Here is a 16,917-nt window from a genome sequence, read left to right as displayed (position 1 = left end):
TTAAGGCAAATAAAACAGTGTGGGTTCACTTTTCCAGGAGTCACTGGCAGTGTCATCACTGAAGCCCCAGGACGTGGAATTCAGCTGATGTGGCCTGTGAGCTCCATGCTGAGAAGTACTTGCTTCATTTGTTCTATTTAATGCTGAGATGGAAAACTGAGGCTTAGTGAGACTGAGGGAATTTTTCAGGGACAGAATCCTCACTAGCTAAGAGTAGAACTAGGTCTAACACAGAAACAATTTATTCACTTATTCATCAAGTTGTTTATTTTTTGTACCAGGAGACAAACAGTGCATTAGGACAGAAAATATGATCGGTGCTGAAAATACGTGGTCAGGGATGGCACATTGTGCTAAATTCCGTGGATTAAAATAAAGCAGGAAAAAACAGGCAATACCAGGTTGTTTGTTTTTTTCAATTTAAAATAAGATAAGGAAGGCTCTGGTGAAATGACAGGCAATAGCACAATAGCAGGGGCTGGGAGATGAGGGAGGTTGTCATACAGAGAAATGTGGAGACAGCATCCTGCGCGGGAAGACAGCAAGTGCAAAGGCCCTGAGGCAGGACATGCCTGGCGAAGTGCAATAAGCAAGGGTGGGAGGAGCAGTGGCTGAGGTCAGAGACCGTGGGGGAGCGCCATCGTGGGGGTCTGTGGGTAACTGTGGGGACTTGGACTTTTATTTCACATGCTGTGAGAAGCCTTTAGACTATTTTGGGCAGAAAAGTGACATAATGTGACTTTTTGGCTAGTGAGAAGCAGGAGTACCATTTAGGAGGCTTTTACCGCCTACTCTAATACTGTGATCTGAAACATACAGTATCTTGAATTAATGAAAATTGAAAAAGCTTGTGGAACTTTCTCAAATGCTCTATCTTTATAGTTTTAGAATACTTTCCATGTCTGGATATTAAGAATTTCAATGGCCCTTTGAATGACACGCAGCTAAACACAAGTGAAAATCCTTTGTGGCGTGTTCGGGCATCACTGCTGTGCCGCCCTCCAGCCCTTCTGCCTTGTTGGTGGAGTCGAGTGACTCAAACCACACAGTATCATGTGGACGCCCATGGCCTCCATCCATGCCTGTTCCCGTGCATGGAGTAGTCCGGAGGCCCTCCAGATGCCCCCTGACGGGCACAGGGTATGGACTGGCGCACCCACCAAAGGCACATGGTAGGGGGTTTACGACAGGAAATCCACACTGAAGGTGAGATACATCAGTAAGGTAAATCAGCATTTGCCTCCATCTCTTCCCCTGCCACCTTTACATACTGTCGGGACGGATAGTCAGAGGTTTGTCTTCAGCCACATTTAGGTTTAAACCCCAACTTGGCTGCTGAACTTGAAGGAGTTTCTGAGCCTCCAGCTGAAAATAATTTTATCTCTGCACAAAAATATTTTTTAAAAAATGCAGTTGTCCTAAGGGACTGGAGAGCGACCAAATGTTGGCCTCTGGGAAGAACCTGGAGGCGGTGCAGCCCTTGAAGTGAGGGAAGCAAACCTGGCAAAACCACCCTTGGCCCACAGTCCCTGGCTCCTCAGCCTGAGGTTCTTGTGGCACAGGGAGGAAGGTGTAAATACCCGAGCCAAGAGGTCTTGGATGGGCTTTGAGGTTCCAAGAAGAGAAATTTTATGTGCGAGTGGCATTCTGGAAAGACTTAAAAGAGAAGGTAATAATTCAGGGTGGATGGACAGGGTTTCCACAGGCAGAGGTTTAGCAGGGGAGGCCGGCCTGAACAGATAGTAGGATAATCACCTGCGGTGGCCTGGGGAGGGGGTTGATAAGGGAATGGAGGGTCCTAGTTTGGCTGATGGAGGGTATGGCTGTTAGCACTTCAGCAGCTGCTTAATTTTGTTGGCTCTAAAGTGACACATGCATTATAGGAAATTTGGAAAATACGTAAAAACCAAAAGAGGCGACCATATTCCATCATTTCACTGCATTTTCTTCTAGATGATCTGTCACTATCCAGCCACATTAGAAATCCTTTTGATTATGCCAGAATTCATGCTTCTTGTAGAAATTTAGAAACTACTGGGAAGCATAAAGAAGAAAATAAAAATCACCTATAATCCTACTCAGAGACAAGAAGCACCACTGGCCTAGTCCACTTGAGTCTGTTTTTCAAAACGTATACATAAGATCAATTATGAACAAGTTCTTCACACCGTTCAATATCCCTTTTTCTTCACGTTTATATTTGGAGTCCTTCCCATGCAGTTAATAATCTTAGAAAAATGCATGTGTAATTCCCAAATTATGGGTGAACCATCCTTTATTAAATCCTTTATCTAATACTGAATATTAAGGTTGTTTCAAATTTTTTATTACTATAAATAATGCTGCCAGAAACATTACTGAAAAATCAGTGTTTGTCAATCAAAATAGTTTCCTTAGAACTTGTTTATCAAATCATAGGATTCAAAGATATTGGTGATTTTAAGATTCTTGCATATGACCTATTCGTGGTCTTAGGAGGAGCGATGACGACCCTTTGCCACTGCAGGTGTCTGAGGTAAAGATGGACCGAAGGCAGCGTGAAGAAGGTGTCGAGAGGCAGGCTGAGACAGGAGACCCCTCAAGAGTGTGGGGTCTTGGGGTGCCCTCCTGAACCAAGGCGGTGACAGGAGCCGGAGACGGGGCAGGACCAGGAGCTGGGGAAGCTGAGAGGAGCCAAGGGAGAAACAAGGGTGGCTCCCGCTTCCCTGTGAAGGATCTAGGGAAATGTTGATGCCCTTCAAGCCAGTGGAGACAGCACAAGGGGAGGCTGGCTTGGTTGGCCAGTCAGGTTTCAGATTCAGCGAAGATAAGGCATCAGGGAGCCGTCCAGGCCGGGGGCACCCAGCAGGGACTGGAAAGGTGCCTCTTTCCAGAGGCTCCCTAGGTGGCCAGCACAGATGGTTTGAACCGGGTGGGGAGGGACTGCTCTGAAAGTGTGAAAGAGGAAAGTGTGAGCACGAAACTTGCAGCCAGCAAAGTGATTTTGGGGCCTTGAACCATCACAACGTCAGTGAGCTGGGAGAAAGCGGGCAGGCTCAGAAGTGGCTGCTGTCACGCTCGCTCTCCTGTCCGACTGTCTAGGACCCCAGTATTGGAGGGAGCCCCCGAAAGCCCTATGGACATGGCTGTGTTCTGTGTGAGCCTACTGTGGGGAACAGAGCTGGAAGAGGGCAGCATTTGGATAAAATGCCAAGGGAGCACCTGGCGGCCTCCCCGTGACCCCCTTCCTGCCCCATCTGTTGTCTGAGGTTTTGTTAAGCAGCGACACCCCTAGCGGGCAGATTTGGGGAGTGGGGTGTCCGTGTGCCTGGGGAATGGGATGTGCTCATGCCCTCCCCAGTTGAGCGGGGGACTCCAGGAGGACACAGACGCAGAAGAGTAAGGCTGTCTCTCGAGAGTGCCAAGGTAGTGGTGGTCTGCCTCTCACTTATTTTTAGAAAAAAATCCTTTTAACAATCACAGAACTTGACTAATGAGATCAAAAGTTGCGGTTGAAGTGGTTGGACAAAGGGCTTTAGGGAACTTTGAAGTTTCTCTAAAGTTCTTTCTGAAGGTTTCAGCGGAGGGCCAGAAATCTTAGGGAAAATAGAGTAATTCCCACAAATATAAAAGAGCCCATAATCACAAATAATCATGAGAAATGACAGAAAAAAAGTTGGACTAGAAAGGCAGGGAGTAAATCCAAACAAGTGAAAATAAAATCAGCAGGGCTGTGGGAAAGTTCATGCCAAGTAATGATTTTTAATGATAGTTTGAAAAACATCTGATCAGGGTACGGGTGTTATTTTGTTATGTTCTTTAATCTCTTAGGTGCTTAAATTATGGTATTAGTTTGAGTCTCTTTCCCTTTAATGCCAAACTTTATTTCTATTGCAAGAAGGTGCTTTTCGGAAGTTTGAGAATAGCGGTGAATTCTTTTTTGAATCCTTTGAATCCCTGACTTCCGGAGCCCAGTCTGTAGACTGCTGGCATCAATATCACCCTAGGATAAAATATTCTTTTAAGAACCTCTCAGATTCTGTTTTATAAAAGATACCTCTCATGCCCCAGGGATCTGGTAGCGGGTCACAGAATAAGCCTCAACAAATTTGAGAAAGCCACATTCTCTAAGCACAAGACAGTGAAATTGGAAATCAAAACAAAAGATAGAATAATGAACAGCACATATATGTGAGACCTAAAATGTACACCCCTAATTATTTGTGGATTAAAAGGGAAATAAAAATGGAAGTTATAAAATGTTTAGAAAAGGATGACAAGGAAGCTACTACATAGCTGAATATGTGGGGTGTCGCGAAAGCAAAACTTCGAGGTGAATGGGCAGACTTAAATGTGTTTATCAGAAAAGAACACCTGAGAATGAGTAAGGTCAGGGTTTTGCATCCAGAAAATAGGAAAGAAACAGAACAAAGGCGAACGCACAGCAAGGTAATAGTAAAGCAGGAGCAGAGGTAGTGAACAAAAAGACAATCCAGAGGATGCGTGAAAGCCAAGGTTTGTAGTGCAGTGGAAGCCTCCGCGCAGCAGCCAGCCTGAGGGAATGAATAGCAATGAAACCATCGCAGTCTGCCCCTTCGCTGTAGCCACACAGGTGCCGGGAGTTCGAAAACTTTTTTTTTTAACTTCAGGGAAGAAATAATCCTTTTGTAAGGTAGTGCTGCTGCAGAGGCGGAGAAGAAAAGCTAGCCAGTCCACTTTAAGAGGCCGATGCATCTTTGGTGCTCATTCTGGACAAGACAGAACAAGAAAATAAAACCATGAGAAATGCTCTGATGAACAGTAACGAAAAAAATGGAAGATACCAGCAAAAGTAATTCTTTAGTATTCAGATGCGTTACGAGTAGCTAAGATTTATTGAAGGATGATTCAGAAAAATCTGTAAATTAATACATGACTTTAAGACACTAAAGGGGGGAGCCATATGGTCATCTCAAATTCAAATGTTAAAATTCAAAGCTCATGCATAATGAAAAGCTCTTTACAAACGAGAGATGGCAGGAAACTTTCCTAACCTGGGGAAAGCTGTCTACCGAAAACCCAGAGCAGGCCACACGCCTACTGGAGCACTCTCCCTTCAGTGGGGGTGAGACGAGGACGCCCACCATCACCCCTGTCAACAGCATTGTGTGGGAGGGCCTAGCCCCTGCAGTAAAACGAGGCAGTGCACCGAGAATAATAATTGGACAGGGAGCTATAAAACTGTCATTTGTACAAAATATGATTCTCTGCATAGGAAATCAAAAAGAACCTGGGAGACACACCATTAGAACCAATAAGAAATTTTTCTAAGTTTTGTGACTATATGGAAAGCATACCAAAATCAATTATGTTTTTATCTCCCAACTATAAGCATTAATGCCGCAGTAGAAAATACAGCGTTTACAGTAGCAACACAAATCTTAGGCTACAGAGAACAATATGTAACACAAATATGCAAGCCGTTGTGTAGAAAATTATAATGCGGCAGTAAAGAGCCTGAATAAATGGGCAGCTGTATTACAGTCGTTGATGAAAAGACTCAGTGTTATTAATAGGACATAATGTTTTCCAGTTAATCTCTAAGTTCGATGTAATTGTAATCAAAAGCTTACCGGGTGTTTTATAGAATGTGACAAGCTGATACTATACAAAATTTGGAGTAGCGATATACCGAGAATAGCAAACCAACTTTTGAACAAGACAAGAAGACTTGCTCTGCTGGATACTGTGATGCATTAAAGCTCCAGTGATTGCCACCCGGATCTTTCCCTACAAATCTGCTCCACCTCCAGTGTTCCCAGCGCAAGCCCACAACCTTGGAGTCGATCATGACGCTCTCTTTTCTCTTAAGCCCTGAAATCCTTTGTCTCTCTCTTCACCCTCTGTCGAAACTCTGATCCTTACTTTCCCTGCTCTCCACCACCCTGTCTCCACCACCTGTCCCTGTGCTGCATATTACCTACCCCCTCTGCGCCTGCCTCAGGCTGCTGCAGCCTGCTCTCAGCAGAGGACAGCCGGGGGCCACTTGTAAACCCTAAATCACGTCATCCCTGTCCAGCTCCAAACTCCACGACGGCTGTCCATTTCACCGGGACGGCGAGTCCTCGCCACCCTTGGCCCCCGTGATCTGGCTCACTGATCTGGGTCCCACCGCTTCCTTTGCTTGCGCCCCTCAGGCCACACCTGCCCTTTCTGTCCCTGCAGCTGCGCAGGCTCCAGCGCGGCGCGGCCCTGCCAGTGTGCGGAGCTGCCTCCAAGGCGCTGTGGGTTATTTTGAGCTGGGGTCAGTCAAGGCCAGCTCACAGGAAAGTTCTCCACTCCCTAACTATGTTGAATGAAAATTGGGGATTTGACCCAGAATTAGGATTTTTATCAGAAATAACCTTACTGTTAGAGAACACTCTATGGAAGGGAAGCATGTAACCCTAGAACGTCTGCTCTGGTTTACGTGAGTCCCCCTTCTCTGTCCTTGAACCCCATTCCTTAGCTCAGGATACGCATCCCCCCTGCACTGTGCCTCTCAGTCGCAGGGAAATCCACAATGATGTGGGTTCCCCATTTTCCCACTAATCTCTTTTATATCACTTTGACTGCTTGGCTAGCCTGAGAGACCCCTGAGGAGTGTGGGGCAACACCCGCTCCTTCCCTGCAGTGCCTTGTTCCCTGTAGTGTTCCCCACACCCCAGATCAGGCCACCTCCTCACCGCCTTCAAGGCTTTGTTTGAAGTTTCCATCTCTTTGCGGTCCATGCTGGACCCCTCCCCGACACTCTTGGTCTCTTTGACCCTGTTTTTCTTTTCTTTAAATAATTCTTTTCACCTTTTAACTTGCTATACCATCTACTTATTTCTTGTTTTTATTGCTTACCAATAAAAAAGTTCTTTCACTGCTGGGGTGTAAGCACTTACGAAAGGTTCAGCTCTTCGGTCTGTCCACTGTGAATCCCAAGTATAGGTACTTGGCACATAGTAGGCACAAGAAGTAGAGCGCTTCTTGGCACATAGTAGACACTCAATAAATATTTGCTGGTAAATGAATGATAAACAGTATGTTTAGGGTGCAGTAATAGAAGAATGAAATGGAGAAAAGATGGATTATTTGGTAACTAAGAATTTATTTTGGATACATGCTTACCCATAGAGACAAAAATTTAATTTGAATTCCTACCTCATGCAAAAAATCATTTGCAGATCGAGTCACAATGTTAAATGAAGAACAAACCAACACTTCTTCACATATACGATATTATCTTTACAACCTTAATGTAAGGAAGGACTTCTCATGCCAGATGCGCAAAGAGCGCAAATTACAAAGGAAAAGATCGAGAAGTTGAGCCACAAATAAAAACTTAAGCATCTGTACGGGCGGGTGTTGGTCAAAAGCATTGGACAAACTTCTGCTTACAAGAGGAGTAAGTTTTGGATTATGATACTCGGTGTGGTGAGTACAGTTAATAAAATTGTATTACATACTTGAAATTTGATGAGAGGATATCCTAAATGTTCTTAGGGAAAAAAAGTAATTGTGAGGTGATGAAACTGTTTAGAAATCTTAAGGTGGTGTGCTGATACTTTGGCAATATATACGTGTGTCAGATTGTTACATTGTACACCTTAGGTTCTCACGATATCATGTCAATAATATTTTGATAACACTAAAAAATAAGCTAAAAAATGGACATTCTGCTACCTATGGTTTTGCCAGAGACTGGAATCTGATTATATTGATGCCTCTGGAATCTGATTATATTGAGCTGCAAATTTGCAGCAAATACTGCATCTAGAGGAAGACATCAAAATGTGCCACAGAAGGCAGTTAACAAAATCTAGATTATGGGCAATAGCAGGTCATGTGACTCATGTTCATCAGTAAATAAATGGAAAAGAGGGGAGAGCAACACATCGAAAGAACTTAAGGACCAAATTTGAAAAGATGAGCAAGACCAACTTATAGTATCAGGATGAATGCTTGACTCATAAAAATATAAAAAAAAAACACAAACATGATTATTTGAAAAGTCAGACAGCGGTTACTTTGGGGATAAGGAAGGGGTTGTGAGTGTGTGTGAAATGGGGGATTTCTAGGGCATATGGCAAAGCTCTGGTCTGACACAGGTGGTGTGTACTGGGGCGTCCACCCAGGAATGATGCACTGAGGATGCCTCTGCCTTGTGTGGCTTTCCTGTGTCTGTGTTTTATTTGATAATAAAAGGATAAAAAATAATTTAAAGGAAATAGCGGCTGCTGTGTCTTTGATGATTTCCATTTTGATTACTGGACTCTTATAAGTTCTGAGAAATTCTGCCATAAATAAGTCTGTTTTCTTTGCACACACACCCACATGTGTGCACGCACGTGCGCACACCCACACATACTCAGAATAAGAGAATGCTTCAAGGAGGAGTTTTATTCCTATAACAACTGCTAGTCAAGCGCCTTTCCAGAACTTTTGACATGTGCTGTGTACCAGGTCTGTGTCTTTGCGCAGGTGGAGCCCGGCCATCTTCTCTCCATCAGGGTCTGTTCAGAATCTCTGCTAAACATCAGAAGGGAATTACTTATCTCTCTACTTCCAGCAAATTATTTGTTTGGTTTAGCCAAGATCAGTTTAAAGTTTGAAAATCTGTACCATGAGGATGATGGTCTGAAGAGCGAGGCCCTCTGAGCGGGACTCAGCCTACGTAAGGAGCCAGCGCCGGCCCTGCTAGTTCCCTGCGGCCCAAAAATAACCTCACTCACCGGTCACTGAACTTCCACACTCCAGGGGCTGGAGCCGCCCCACCCCACCCCCTGGCCGCCTTGACTCCCGGTGCAGCGCCTGGATGTCTTGGGGGCCTTTTCTGTTCAGTAGCGCTGACAGCTGGCTTTTCACCCTTTCTTGTCCAGCAAGTCCATTATCGATGGGTGACGGGTAGTTTTGTGTATCCCCTTGACGGGCTAAGGGATGCCCAGAGAGCTGTGAGGCGTTGTTCTGGATGCGCCTGTGAGGGCATTTCTGCAGGGTTCTGTTCTCGTGGCGAACTCTGGCTAATAAAATCCCTACATTGCAGGAATGCAGTGACATTAAATGAACAATGGATCTTTATTCCAGAGACTAGAGGATACTCAATTTCATACATACTCAATAAATACTTATTTATATTAAGTTGCAGTAAGCCATTCACTTGTAAACAAAGAAGTGGTATCAAAGGGAATATAGCTCAATGATTGCATTGGCTTATGGGGTTTTTTTTTTTAGAAATTTTTGTTTTCCTTTAACAACGTGTTTGTATTTTTTCATATTTTAAAGACGTGACCCTATTACACACAGACTTGAAAAGTGAGAAAATATTCCAGTACTTTCTGCACTGTAATAAAATCATAGTTAGAACTTTGTCTATCTCCTCCTAGTCTATTTTGGTAAGAATTTTTTTTGTAGTTGTAAAAAATACACATAGAATTGTGTTTTCCCTAAGTAACGTGATGTAGTCATAGATGTATATTTACAAGTTGCGTTGTCATCACAATGATGTTTTACTGCGTTAGGTTTCGTTATTTGGCTCTATAATGTTTTGAGCTGTTAGCCTATTTCTGATTGGTGTATTTCCCCTCACATTTGAGCAAATATATTTTTGTATAATGTATAATGCTTTTTGGTTATTGTTGCTCAGAATTTTTCCAGTAGAATAGTGAAATGTCAAGTATTTCAGAAAACTTCTCATTTTCCTCTCAGCACCGTCATCCACTCCAAAAACCTAGCGACTGTAGAAGGTGGAGGCATCTATTAATTTGCTAACTGTCGTTCTGTCCTCGATCTTACTGACGGGTGACGGCATAAAACGTGGGCGCAGCCGTCATCCTGTTTCCATGTGGAAACTGGCCACAGAATAGCCGGGTGGCCAGTTTAGAAACTCTTGGTAGAAAGCACGGGAGCCCAGGAGACTGTGCCATGGCGCCTTCAGCGTGTGGAGGTGCGTGTATCCCTGGGTCTTCTTTTCCATCCTGCAGTCACAGGAGCCCAGGAACTGCTGAGAGGAGCCGTGTGTGAAGGGGTGGAAGGAACGCGGCTGGTGTTGCTGAGCGCGCCGCCCGCTCGCCCCTTCTCTGTCTGCATTCTTCATGACCCCGGGACTCACAAAGGTGTCGTTTCAGCGGGCAGGCGCTCGTCACGTCTAACTTCGTAGTGACTTCACATGCTAAAGGAACGGAACACACGTGAAATTGTTAATTGAATGCTGCACCAATCTGCGATGTGTTTTCCATTTAAATCCATAATTTAGTAGAAACTTACTTTCTTAAAAAGAACTTTACAAGCATGACCAGGGAGCTGATCATTAAATAAATCTCTATTCTTAATACAAATTATTCTGTTCTGTCGGCTCCGCGATGAATCCAGCGTGGCAGTCACCACCTCCGTGAGCCTTCCCTCTGTTACCTAGCAAGGCGGGGCTTTACAAATGCCTTGCAAATTTGAGGTTTTCTAAGGTTTTTCACAAAGACAGCAAAGACATGTGCTGTGCAAATAACCTAAAAATTGTTTCATTCTTCCTTTAATAGAATATAAAATCTCGGCCATGTTTGATTGCCAAATGACAGGCGCGGTTTCTCTTCCCTGGCGCAGCGGGACTCCTGCTTTGCAGCGATCATCTTGCTTCGACAAAGGACTGATCAGTGTCTCATGTTTCTCCTAGGAATGGGCTGCTTCTGGGGAGCCGAGAGGAAATTCTGGACCCTAAAAGGAGTCTATTCAACTCAAGTTGGTTTTGCTGGAGGCTACACTGCCAACCCTACTTATAAAGAAGTGTGCTCAGGTAGGAAGAATTTGCTCAGTAGAGCTACTGGGAGGACAAGGAAGGACTTGTCCCTGCTGCCAGGAGCCCCGGGATCTTTGGAATGGAAATAGAACTTTCTGTGCCCCCTTAGGCTTCTCTTTTTCATTTATGTAAATATACTTGTTGGTCGAATTTTTAGAAGATAATAAGCTTCCCAAGGAATGTGTCCTTTAGCTTTTGCTTCAGAACAATCACCCCTAAACTTAATCACTAAAACAGTTGTTTATCTGCTATGGGTCTGTAGATCAGCCACTTACGCTGGCCTCACCTTGGCGGTTCTTTTGCTGGTCTTCTTGGGCTCAGGTACTCCAGACAGCTGGGAGCCAGATGTTCTAGAATGGCTTGACTCATGCTGGGCAGTTGGTTGTTGGATAATGCTTGCTGTTGGCTGGGATGCTGGGGATGAGGAGCCACGTGTCTTCAGCACACTGATCTAGGCCAGTGTACACGATGGCGGATGCAGAGACCCCAGGACCAGCAGCAGAGGCCAAGATCCATTCTGCTCAAGCTTTTCTAGTCTCTGTCTGTGTCTTACTACTGTCCTCCTGGCCAAAGCAAGTCACATGGTCTGGCCCAGAGTCAATGTGGACTCTCCCATGACAGATGTCTAGGGAGGTGTGAAGAAACTGGGACCATTCCTGTAACAGTCTGCCCTGTGGGACAAGTGTGTCATGTACCAAACTATTTTCTTGAGAGAAACACATTAAGATCTGGGCTATAATGAAGGGATTGGAACACTTTGGCCGCCAGGCTAAGTCCTACCCAGTACCTGCTTATGTAAATATAGTTTTATTCAAACACAGCCGTGCCCATTAATGTGTGATTTTCAGTGAATTCTCTCACGCTGCAGTGGTAGAGTTCATTGGTCGCAAAGAAGACACTTGGGCCTGCAACATCTAAGTGCCCACCGTCTGCCCCTTCACAGAGAGGAATTTGCCTAGACCTCAGCCCGAGGTTTGCAGGGCAGGCGGGTGCATTTGCTGCCAGAGCAAATTCTAGCTTCAATATCAGACACCCTTTCTGATGTGTTTTTTGTTTCTGGGCTTCAGGGATTTCCTTTGCTTTGCTACCAGCTCAGGTAGCATTTAAGACACACTCTTTTGTTTTCTTAAAAAAACTTTTTAAAAATAAAAAATATGTAAATTTGAGATATAATGTTTTGGTGTATATAGACCAGGGTGACCACAGTCAAACTAATTCACTCTTCTATCTCTTTGATACTTTTTTTTTTTTTTTGGTGGGATCAAACCTGCAATCTGCTGGTGTAGTAAATTTCAAGTATATGATACAGTCCTATTAATTATTGTCACCATAGTGGACATTAGATTTTGAGAAGTAGTTCATACCTCCCCACCCCCCTCTCCTGATACTCACCATTCTGCTCTCTGCTTCACTGATTTTGATTTTTTTAGATTCCACATATAAGTGAGATCAGGCAACAGTTTCTTTTCTTTGTCTAATTTCACTTAGTATAATGTCCTCCAGTTTCATCCTCGTGGTGGTAAATGGCAGAATTTCCTTCACTTTTAAGGCTGTATAATAATCAGTTACACACACAAATACACACACAAACACACAATTTCTCTTCCCACTCATCCGTCGAGGACCTCTTGGGTCGCTGCCTTGGCTATTGTGAATCGTGCTGCAGTGAACATGGGTGTGGTAGCTCTTTGAGATCCTGTTTTTATTTCCTTTGTGATCCTGTTTCTATTTCCTTTGCATGCATATCCAGAAGGAGGGTGTTGGATTGTATGATAGTTCTATTTTTAATTTTTTGAGGACCATCCAAACGGTAAAACACATTTTAAAAAGAATATTTTATTCACCATCTTAAGAACTCTTAATAAAGTTTATCTAGACATGTAGTCGACTATTGAAGGAATTTTAAAAATACCAGAACAGTTTTCTCTCTTTGAGGAAAGACCTGAGTGGGTGTTGTGTGTGTCAGGCCTGGCAGTCACTGAGGGCATTGCATCGGGGTGGCTACTGGGCCCTGGGAGCTTGCGCAACAAGGAGCACCTCCATGTGCTTGCTACAGTGCGGATTTTGACTTTGAAATGAAATTTGAGCTATGCAGCAATGAAAATATCACAAAAATAGGTACATTCTTATTTTTCTTGCCTCTGGAGGAGAATTGGAATATTCTGATCGTGTTGAGAATGTGGACAAGTGAACACTTTAATGGTTAATCCATTTTTCCATTGCTTCTGTTTCAAAATTAAACAAATGCTTATGCAGAGCTATAAATAGAGAGATTCACATGAACCCTAGAGATTGCCCAGGTGTATCCTCTTAAGTCTCAGGAATGGGAATGAAGAGATTCCTTCCTATAATTGCAGACATAGCTTAATAGCGTAAGAGAAAAGGGTGCTAAGAAAACCTCCAAATATCTACTGCCAGTCCTTTCTACCCCACGGCAAGATGGCAGCGTCACTTAGAGCCACGGCTGCTTGAGCACCTGTGTTCCTTCAGCTTAGCTCTTCACCTTCACAGTGACTGCTGCCCTGTTGCAGTCCTACTATGTGCCACACTGTGATGAGTTCTTTTTGTGCCTTTGCTTTTTTCTCATCTAATCTTCAAGACGGAGAGTTGAGGCTCAGAGAGGCGATGTAACTTCCCGGGGCTGCCACCGCGGGAGCCCCATGCTCCTTAGTGCTGGCTCCAACGCCTGCCAAGGGTTCCCCGTGACCAAGGTGCCAGCTGCCGGCTGTGTCACAGCAGCTTTTCTCCCATGGCGCAGACACACGTCCCTCCAAGCCGCGCATTCTCTTCCATCTCTGCCCCTGCTGGATTTTTCAATATGTTGATGTGCTATCTAGTGATTACTGTAGGGAAAGCACCTAGCAATTTATTTTTTGGTCTTTCTGCTGCTTAGAAGGATAAAGGACAAAACCCTTTTCAGACACAGGGCGCGCACAGGGCGGCGTACGGGGCCTGCGGCAGTGGGAGTGCAGACGCCACGGGGCTGGCGAGGAATTCTCTGTTTGATGTGCACGCTACCTGCTAAGGCAGCGGTGGCATCGGCAGCGTGGTTGTCATGGAAACTCAGTCCTGATTGGAAAAAGATAGTTATAGAGCCTTACCCAGACACAGAAGGAGAGATGATTTCTTTCCCCAGGCTTTTTTTTTTTCCCCCTCTGTTGTTCTGATCATGAAAGGAAAAAACAAAAAGGCAAGAGAAGCTGATAGAAGGTCCCTCTGGCCCAGAAGTGGTAGGGCCCTCAGATCCCTGGGAGTAGCGGGGAAAGAGAACAAACAAGGTCCCCTGCTAGAGTAATTATGGCAAGCAGCTAATTAAGGAGTTCTGACCAAGGAGAGGAGGGAGCCAGCAAGGAGGTTATACTGGCGAGGCCTCCCTGCTGAGGCCTTGGGTGCTCAAAGCCTTGTCCAACATGTGCAGCCTGGGGGGTCTGACGAGCGAAAGAGATAAACCCAGGCTCCACTGAGGTGGCTTATAACTGCTGAGGTTTTGTGTGAGGGAAACGCTAGTCTGTGTTCCATATTGGCATTAATTTCAAAATTGCTTATTCTCGTGATTGTAATAAAGTTTATAAGACGGCCCACTACCCGGGGGTATTTGTAAGAACTTCCTTCCTTCTCCCCGTCCTTGCGGAGAGGCTTGGGTTGTGTGCCAGGGGCCACACACATTTGAGCTAAGGCACCATTTGACCTCTTGGGGCAGGTGCTGGAATGACAGGGTAGTTCTCAGGAGGGGTCTCAAAGCCCACAGGGTTGCTTGACCACTCCCTGCCCCCATCTAGCAGGTGCTTTTGGATGCCAGCACTCCCAGGGCGCTGAGCCGGCACACAGCTGGGTGTTTACGAGACGGTGCAACACAACCACAGACTCTACTTTGCCATGCCTATTTGTGAGTGGGTGTGCACAGCCTCGGGAGCTGAGTGAGCACGAGTGTATATGTGAGTGTAAAAGCAGGTGTGTGTCCAGACAGGTTGCATAAGAGTCACTGCCTTGAGTTGTAAAAGCTGTTGAGTCTGAAACCTGAGCTGGCCTGGGGAGCTGGTGTGTCCGAAGATGGGCTGCATCCAGCAGCAGCCAGGAGAGGTCACCCCATGGTGACTCACGGCTGAGTAGACTCTGACACGCATGCAGAACACTTGTCAGTGGCTCTCCAGTATGTTGGCTACAAGCTGGGTGGCCTGAAGGGACCGAGCCTGTACACATCAAAGACAGCAGGGGCAACCATTCCTCAAGAATTTTCAATGAAGTTGCCTCTGGGAGCACGAGGCTTAGACAAGCTGTGTCGCATCAGAGCAGGTGTGGCAGTCACTTAGAGAGATCCAGCCTTCTGGGCCTGCAGGAATGAGGAGGAACCCGATGGAAGCCTGGTGTGCTAACAAGGAAAAAGACAGGACCTTGGTCGGGCCAGCCTGGGCGAGGGAATCCCGCTGGAGCCCTGTGGGTAGCCTTGGGAGGGCTGAGCTGTTGGGCAGATACCATGACCCCGTGATGCCAGAGCCTGACACCATTATGTTTTATCACTAACTCCTCTCATCTGATCCAGGCTCTATAGAAAGTTCTTTTGTCCTGTAGAGAAGAGTTACAGGAAGAAATTGCAATGAGAACAAACTGGTCAGCCAGACAGTTCTGATACTCATTCCGGATTCAATTCGATGCCAGCTGGGATGCGGCTCTGTCTATTATGAGTTTAGTCTGCATGGGTCATTCTATCCAAATTGACTTAACCTTGGGTTGAATTAAATGATAAAAATGGCTTTTTAGAGGAAGACTTTGGCCTTTAAAGCTGAGAGTCAAAGGCTAGATCATATGGGTGAGGACACTTGTTGCTTCCTTACATTTCCCCGGAAATGCATATCCCTAGCATGCCCACCCATTCACTTAAAGTTGTTTTAAATGTGAACATTTTCCTGTAACAGGCACTTAAACTTCCTTCCTGTGTCAGTTAACACAGAACCTGGACCTCAAAGGCTGGGAAACCGGCCTCGCCCAGACCTGCCCACCCGGCTCCCGCCCCTGGAACTGCAGTGCGGCTGGGGAGCTGGGCGGTGCGGGAGCCTCTCCCACGGCCCCTGCTTGGCCCTGTCCCTGCCAGGTGTATTGGGCTGTCCTTGAGTCGTAGGGGCCGCTGTTCTGTTCCTAAAATTCATTTCCACCCACGATTGGGACATTTGGGGCTCAGGGTGAGCCTGACGCCGGTAACCCATGGAGCCCGGGACGGGAGAGCCACGCGGAGCCTACGTTTCACGCCGGCTTTGGCTTTCTCGATTATGCTGGTGCGGCATTCGCTGGGGCTGTGTCCTGTGCCCCCTGCTCTGGGTGCCAGGGGCGGTGGGCTGTGGCGCTGGTGGCTGCCTTCCGAGCCCTTTTCCTAGGTCACGTGGAAGCTTGGTCTTTCACTTTTGTTTTAAAGAGTTGTGCTGACCCTGGCTTTCTCTTTACACACTTACACACGCACACGTGTGCACACACACACACAGTCCCCAAAAGTGTGACGCAAGCCAGCTGATAAACTGGCTGCTGCTGCTTTACTACGTGGATTTTAGAAGTAATTGAGCTATTCAGCGCCCTGAATACCCTGATGGAGAATTAGATAGAGAATTAGTCCTACATTTTATAATAACGACTATACAGATGAAAATATGAAAAGACATTCTGCCGTGGAGAAGCATTCTGGGTTAATTTCCGTGCATTAGCCTAAGGACAAACAACCCCATTGCTGGCAAGAAAACCCAGGATGTTCATTCACTGGGTTATCTTTTCGTATCTTACAGATGTTCAGAACAATTCCATGTTTATTAGTCTATTCAAGGCCTTTAGAAATACATACAGCCAAGTGGCACCGCATCGCGACGCCTGAAAGAGAATGTGGAACCCGGGCACCCAGCACCACGGAAAACCTGCCGCCAGCACTGGCACCCACGGGGTGCTCTGGGGGGTGCTGGGGGGGGGGCGTCGGGAGCCCGAGCCACCGGGCCGGGGCGCCGGGCCCTGCCCCCCCGACAGTGCAGAGTGGGCCCGCGCCGACGCCTGTGGATGGGCGGCGAGGTTCTCACTTGAAACAGCTATTTTGAATTGGAAATAGTCTAGAAAATGGAGGGCATCGCCTTCCATCGTGCTGGGCCCCGGGCGTGTTGCTGACCGGAGGCGGC

General features: G+C 46.0%; 1 protein-coding gene across 3 annotated transcripts in view; it reads left to right on the top strand.

The window, feature by feature from the left end:
* Positions 1–16,917, top strand: part of MSRA (methionine sulfoxide reductase A) — a gene marked incomplete at its 3' end in the record, with an annotated part of 244,577 nt that overhangs the window by 113,680 nt on the left and 113,980 nt on the right. For 2 of the 3 annotated variants that reach the window (XM_084231529.1, XM_084231528.1), the window contains one exon: positions 10,649–10,768. The exons of the other annotated variant lie outside the window; for it this stretch is intronic. In XM_084231529.1, coding sequence (XP_084087655.1) covers positions 10,649–10,768 — 120 coding nt within the window. The remainder of the gene's footprint in view (positions 1–10,648; positions 10,769–16,917) is intronic. 3 annotated transcript variants of the gene reach the window in all.

The sequence above is a fragment of the Talpa europaea genome, assembly GCF_964194135.1.
Source record: "Talpa europaea genome assembly, chromosome: 4".
In the NCBI taxonomy this organism is placed as follows: Eukaryota; Metazoa; Chordata; class Mammalia; order Eulipotyphla; family Talpidae; genus Talpa; species Talpa europaea.
The sequence above is the reverse complement of the archived record's forward strand: the minus strand, read 5'-3'. Positions and strand labels throughout refer to the sequence as shown.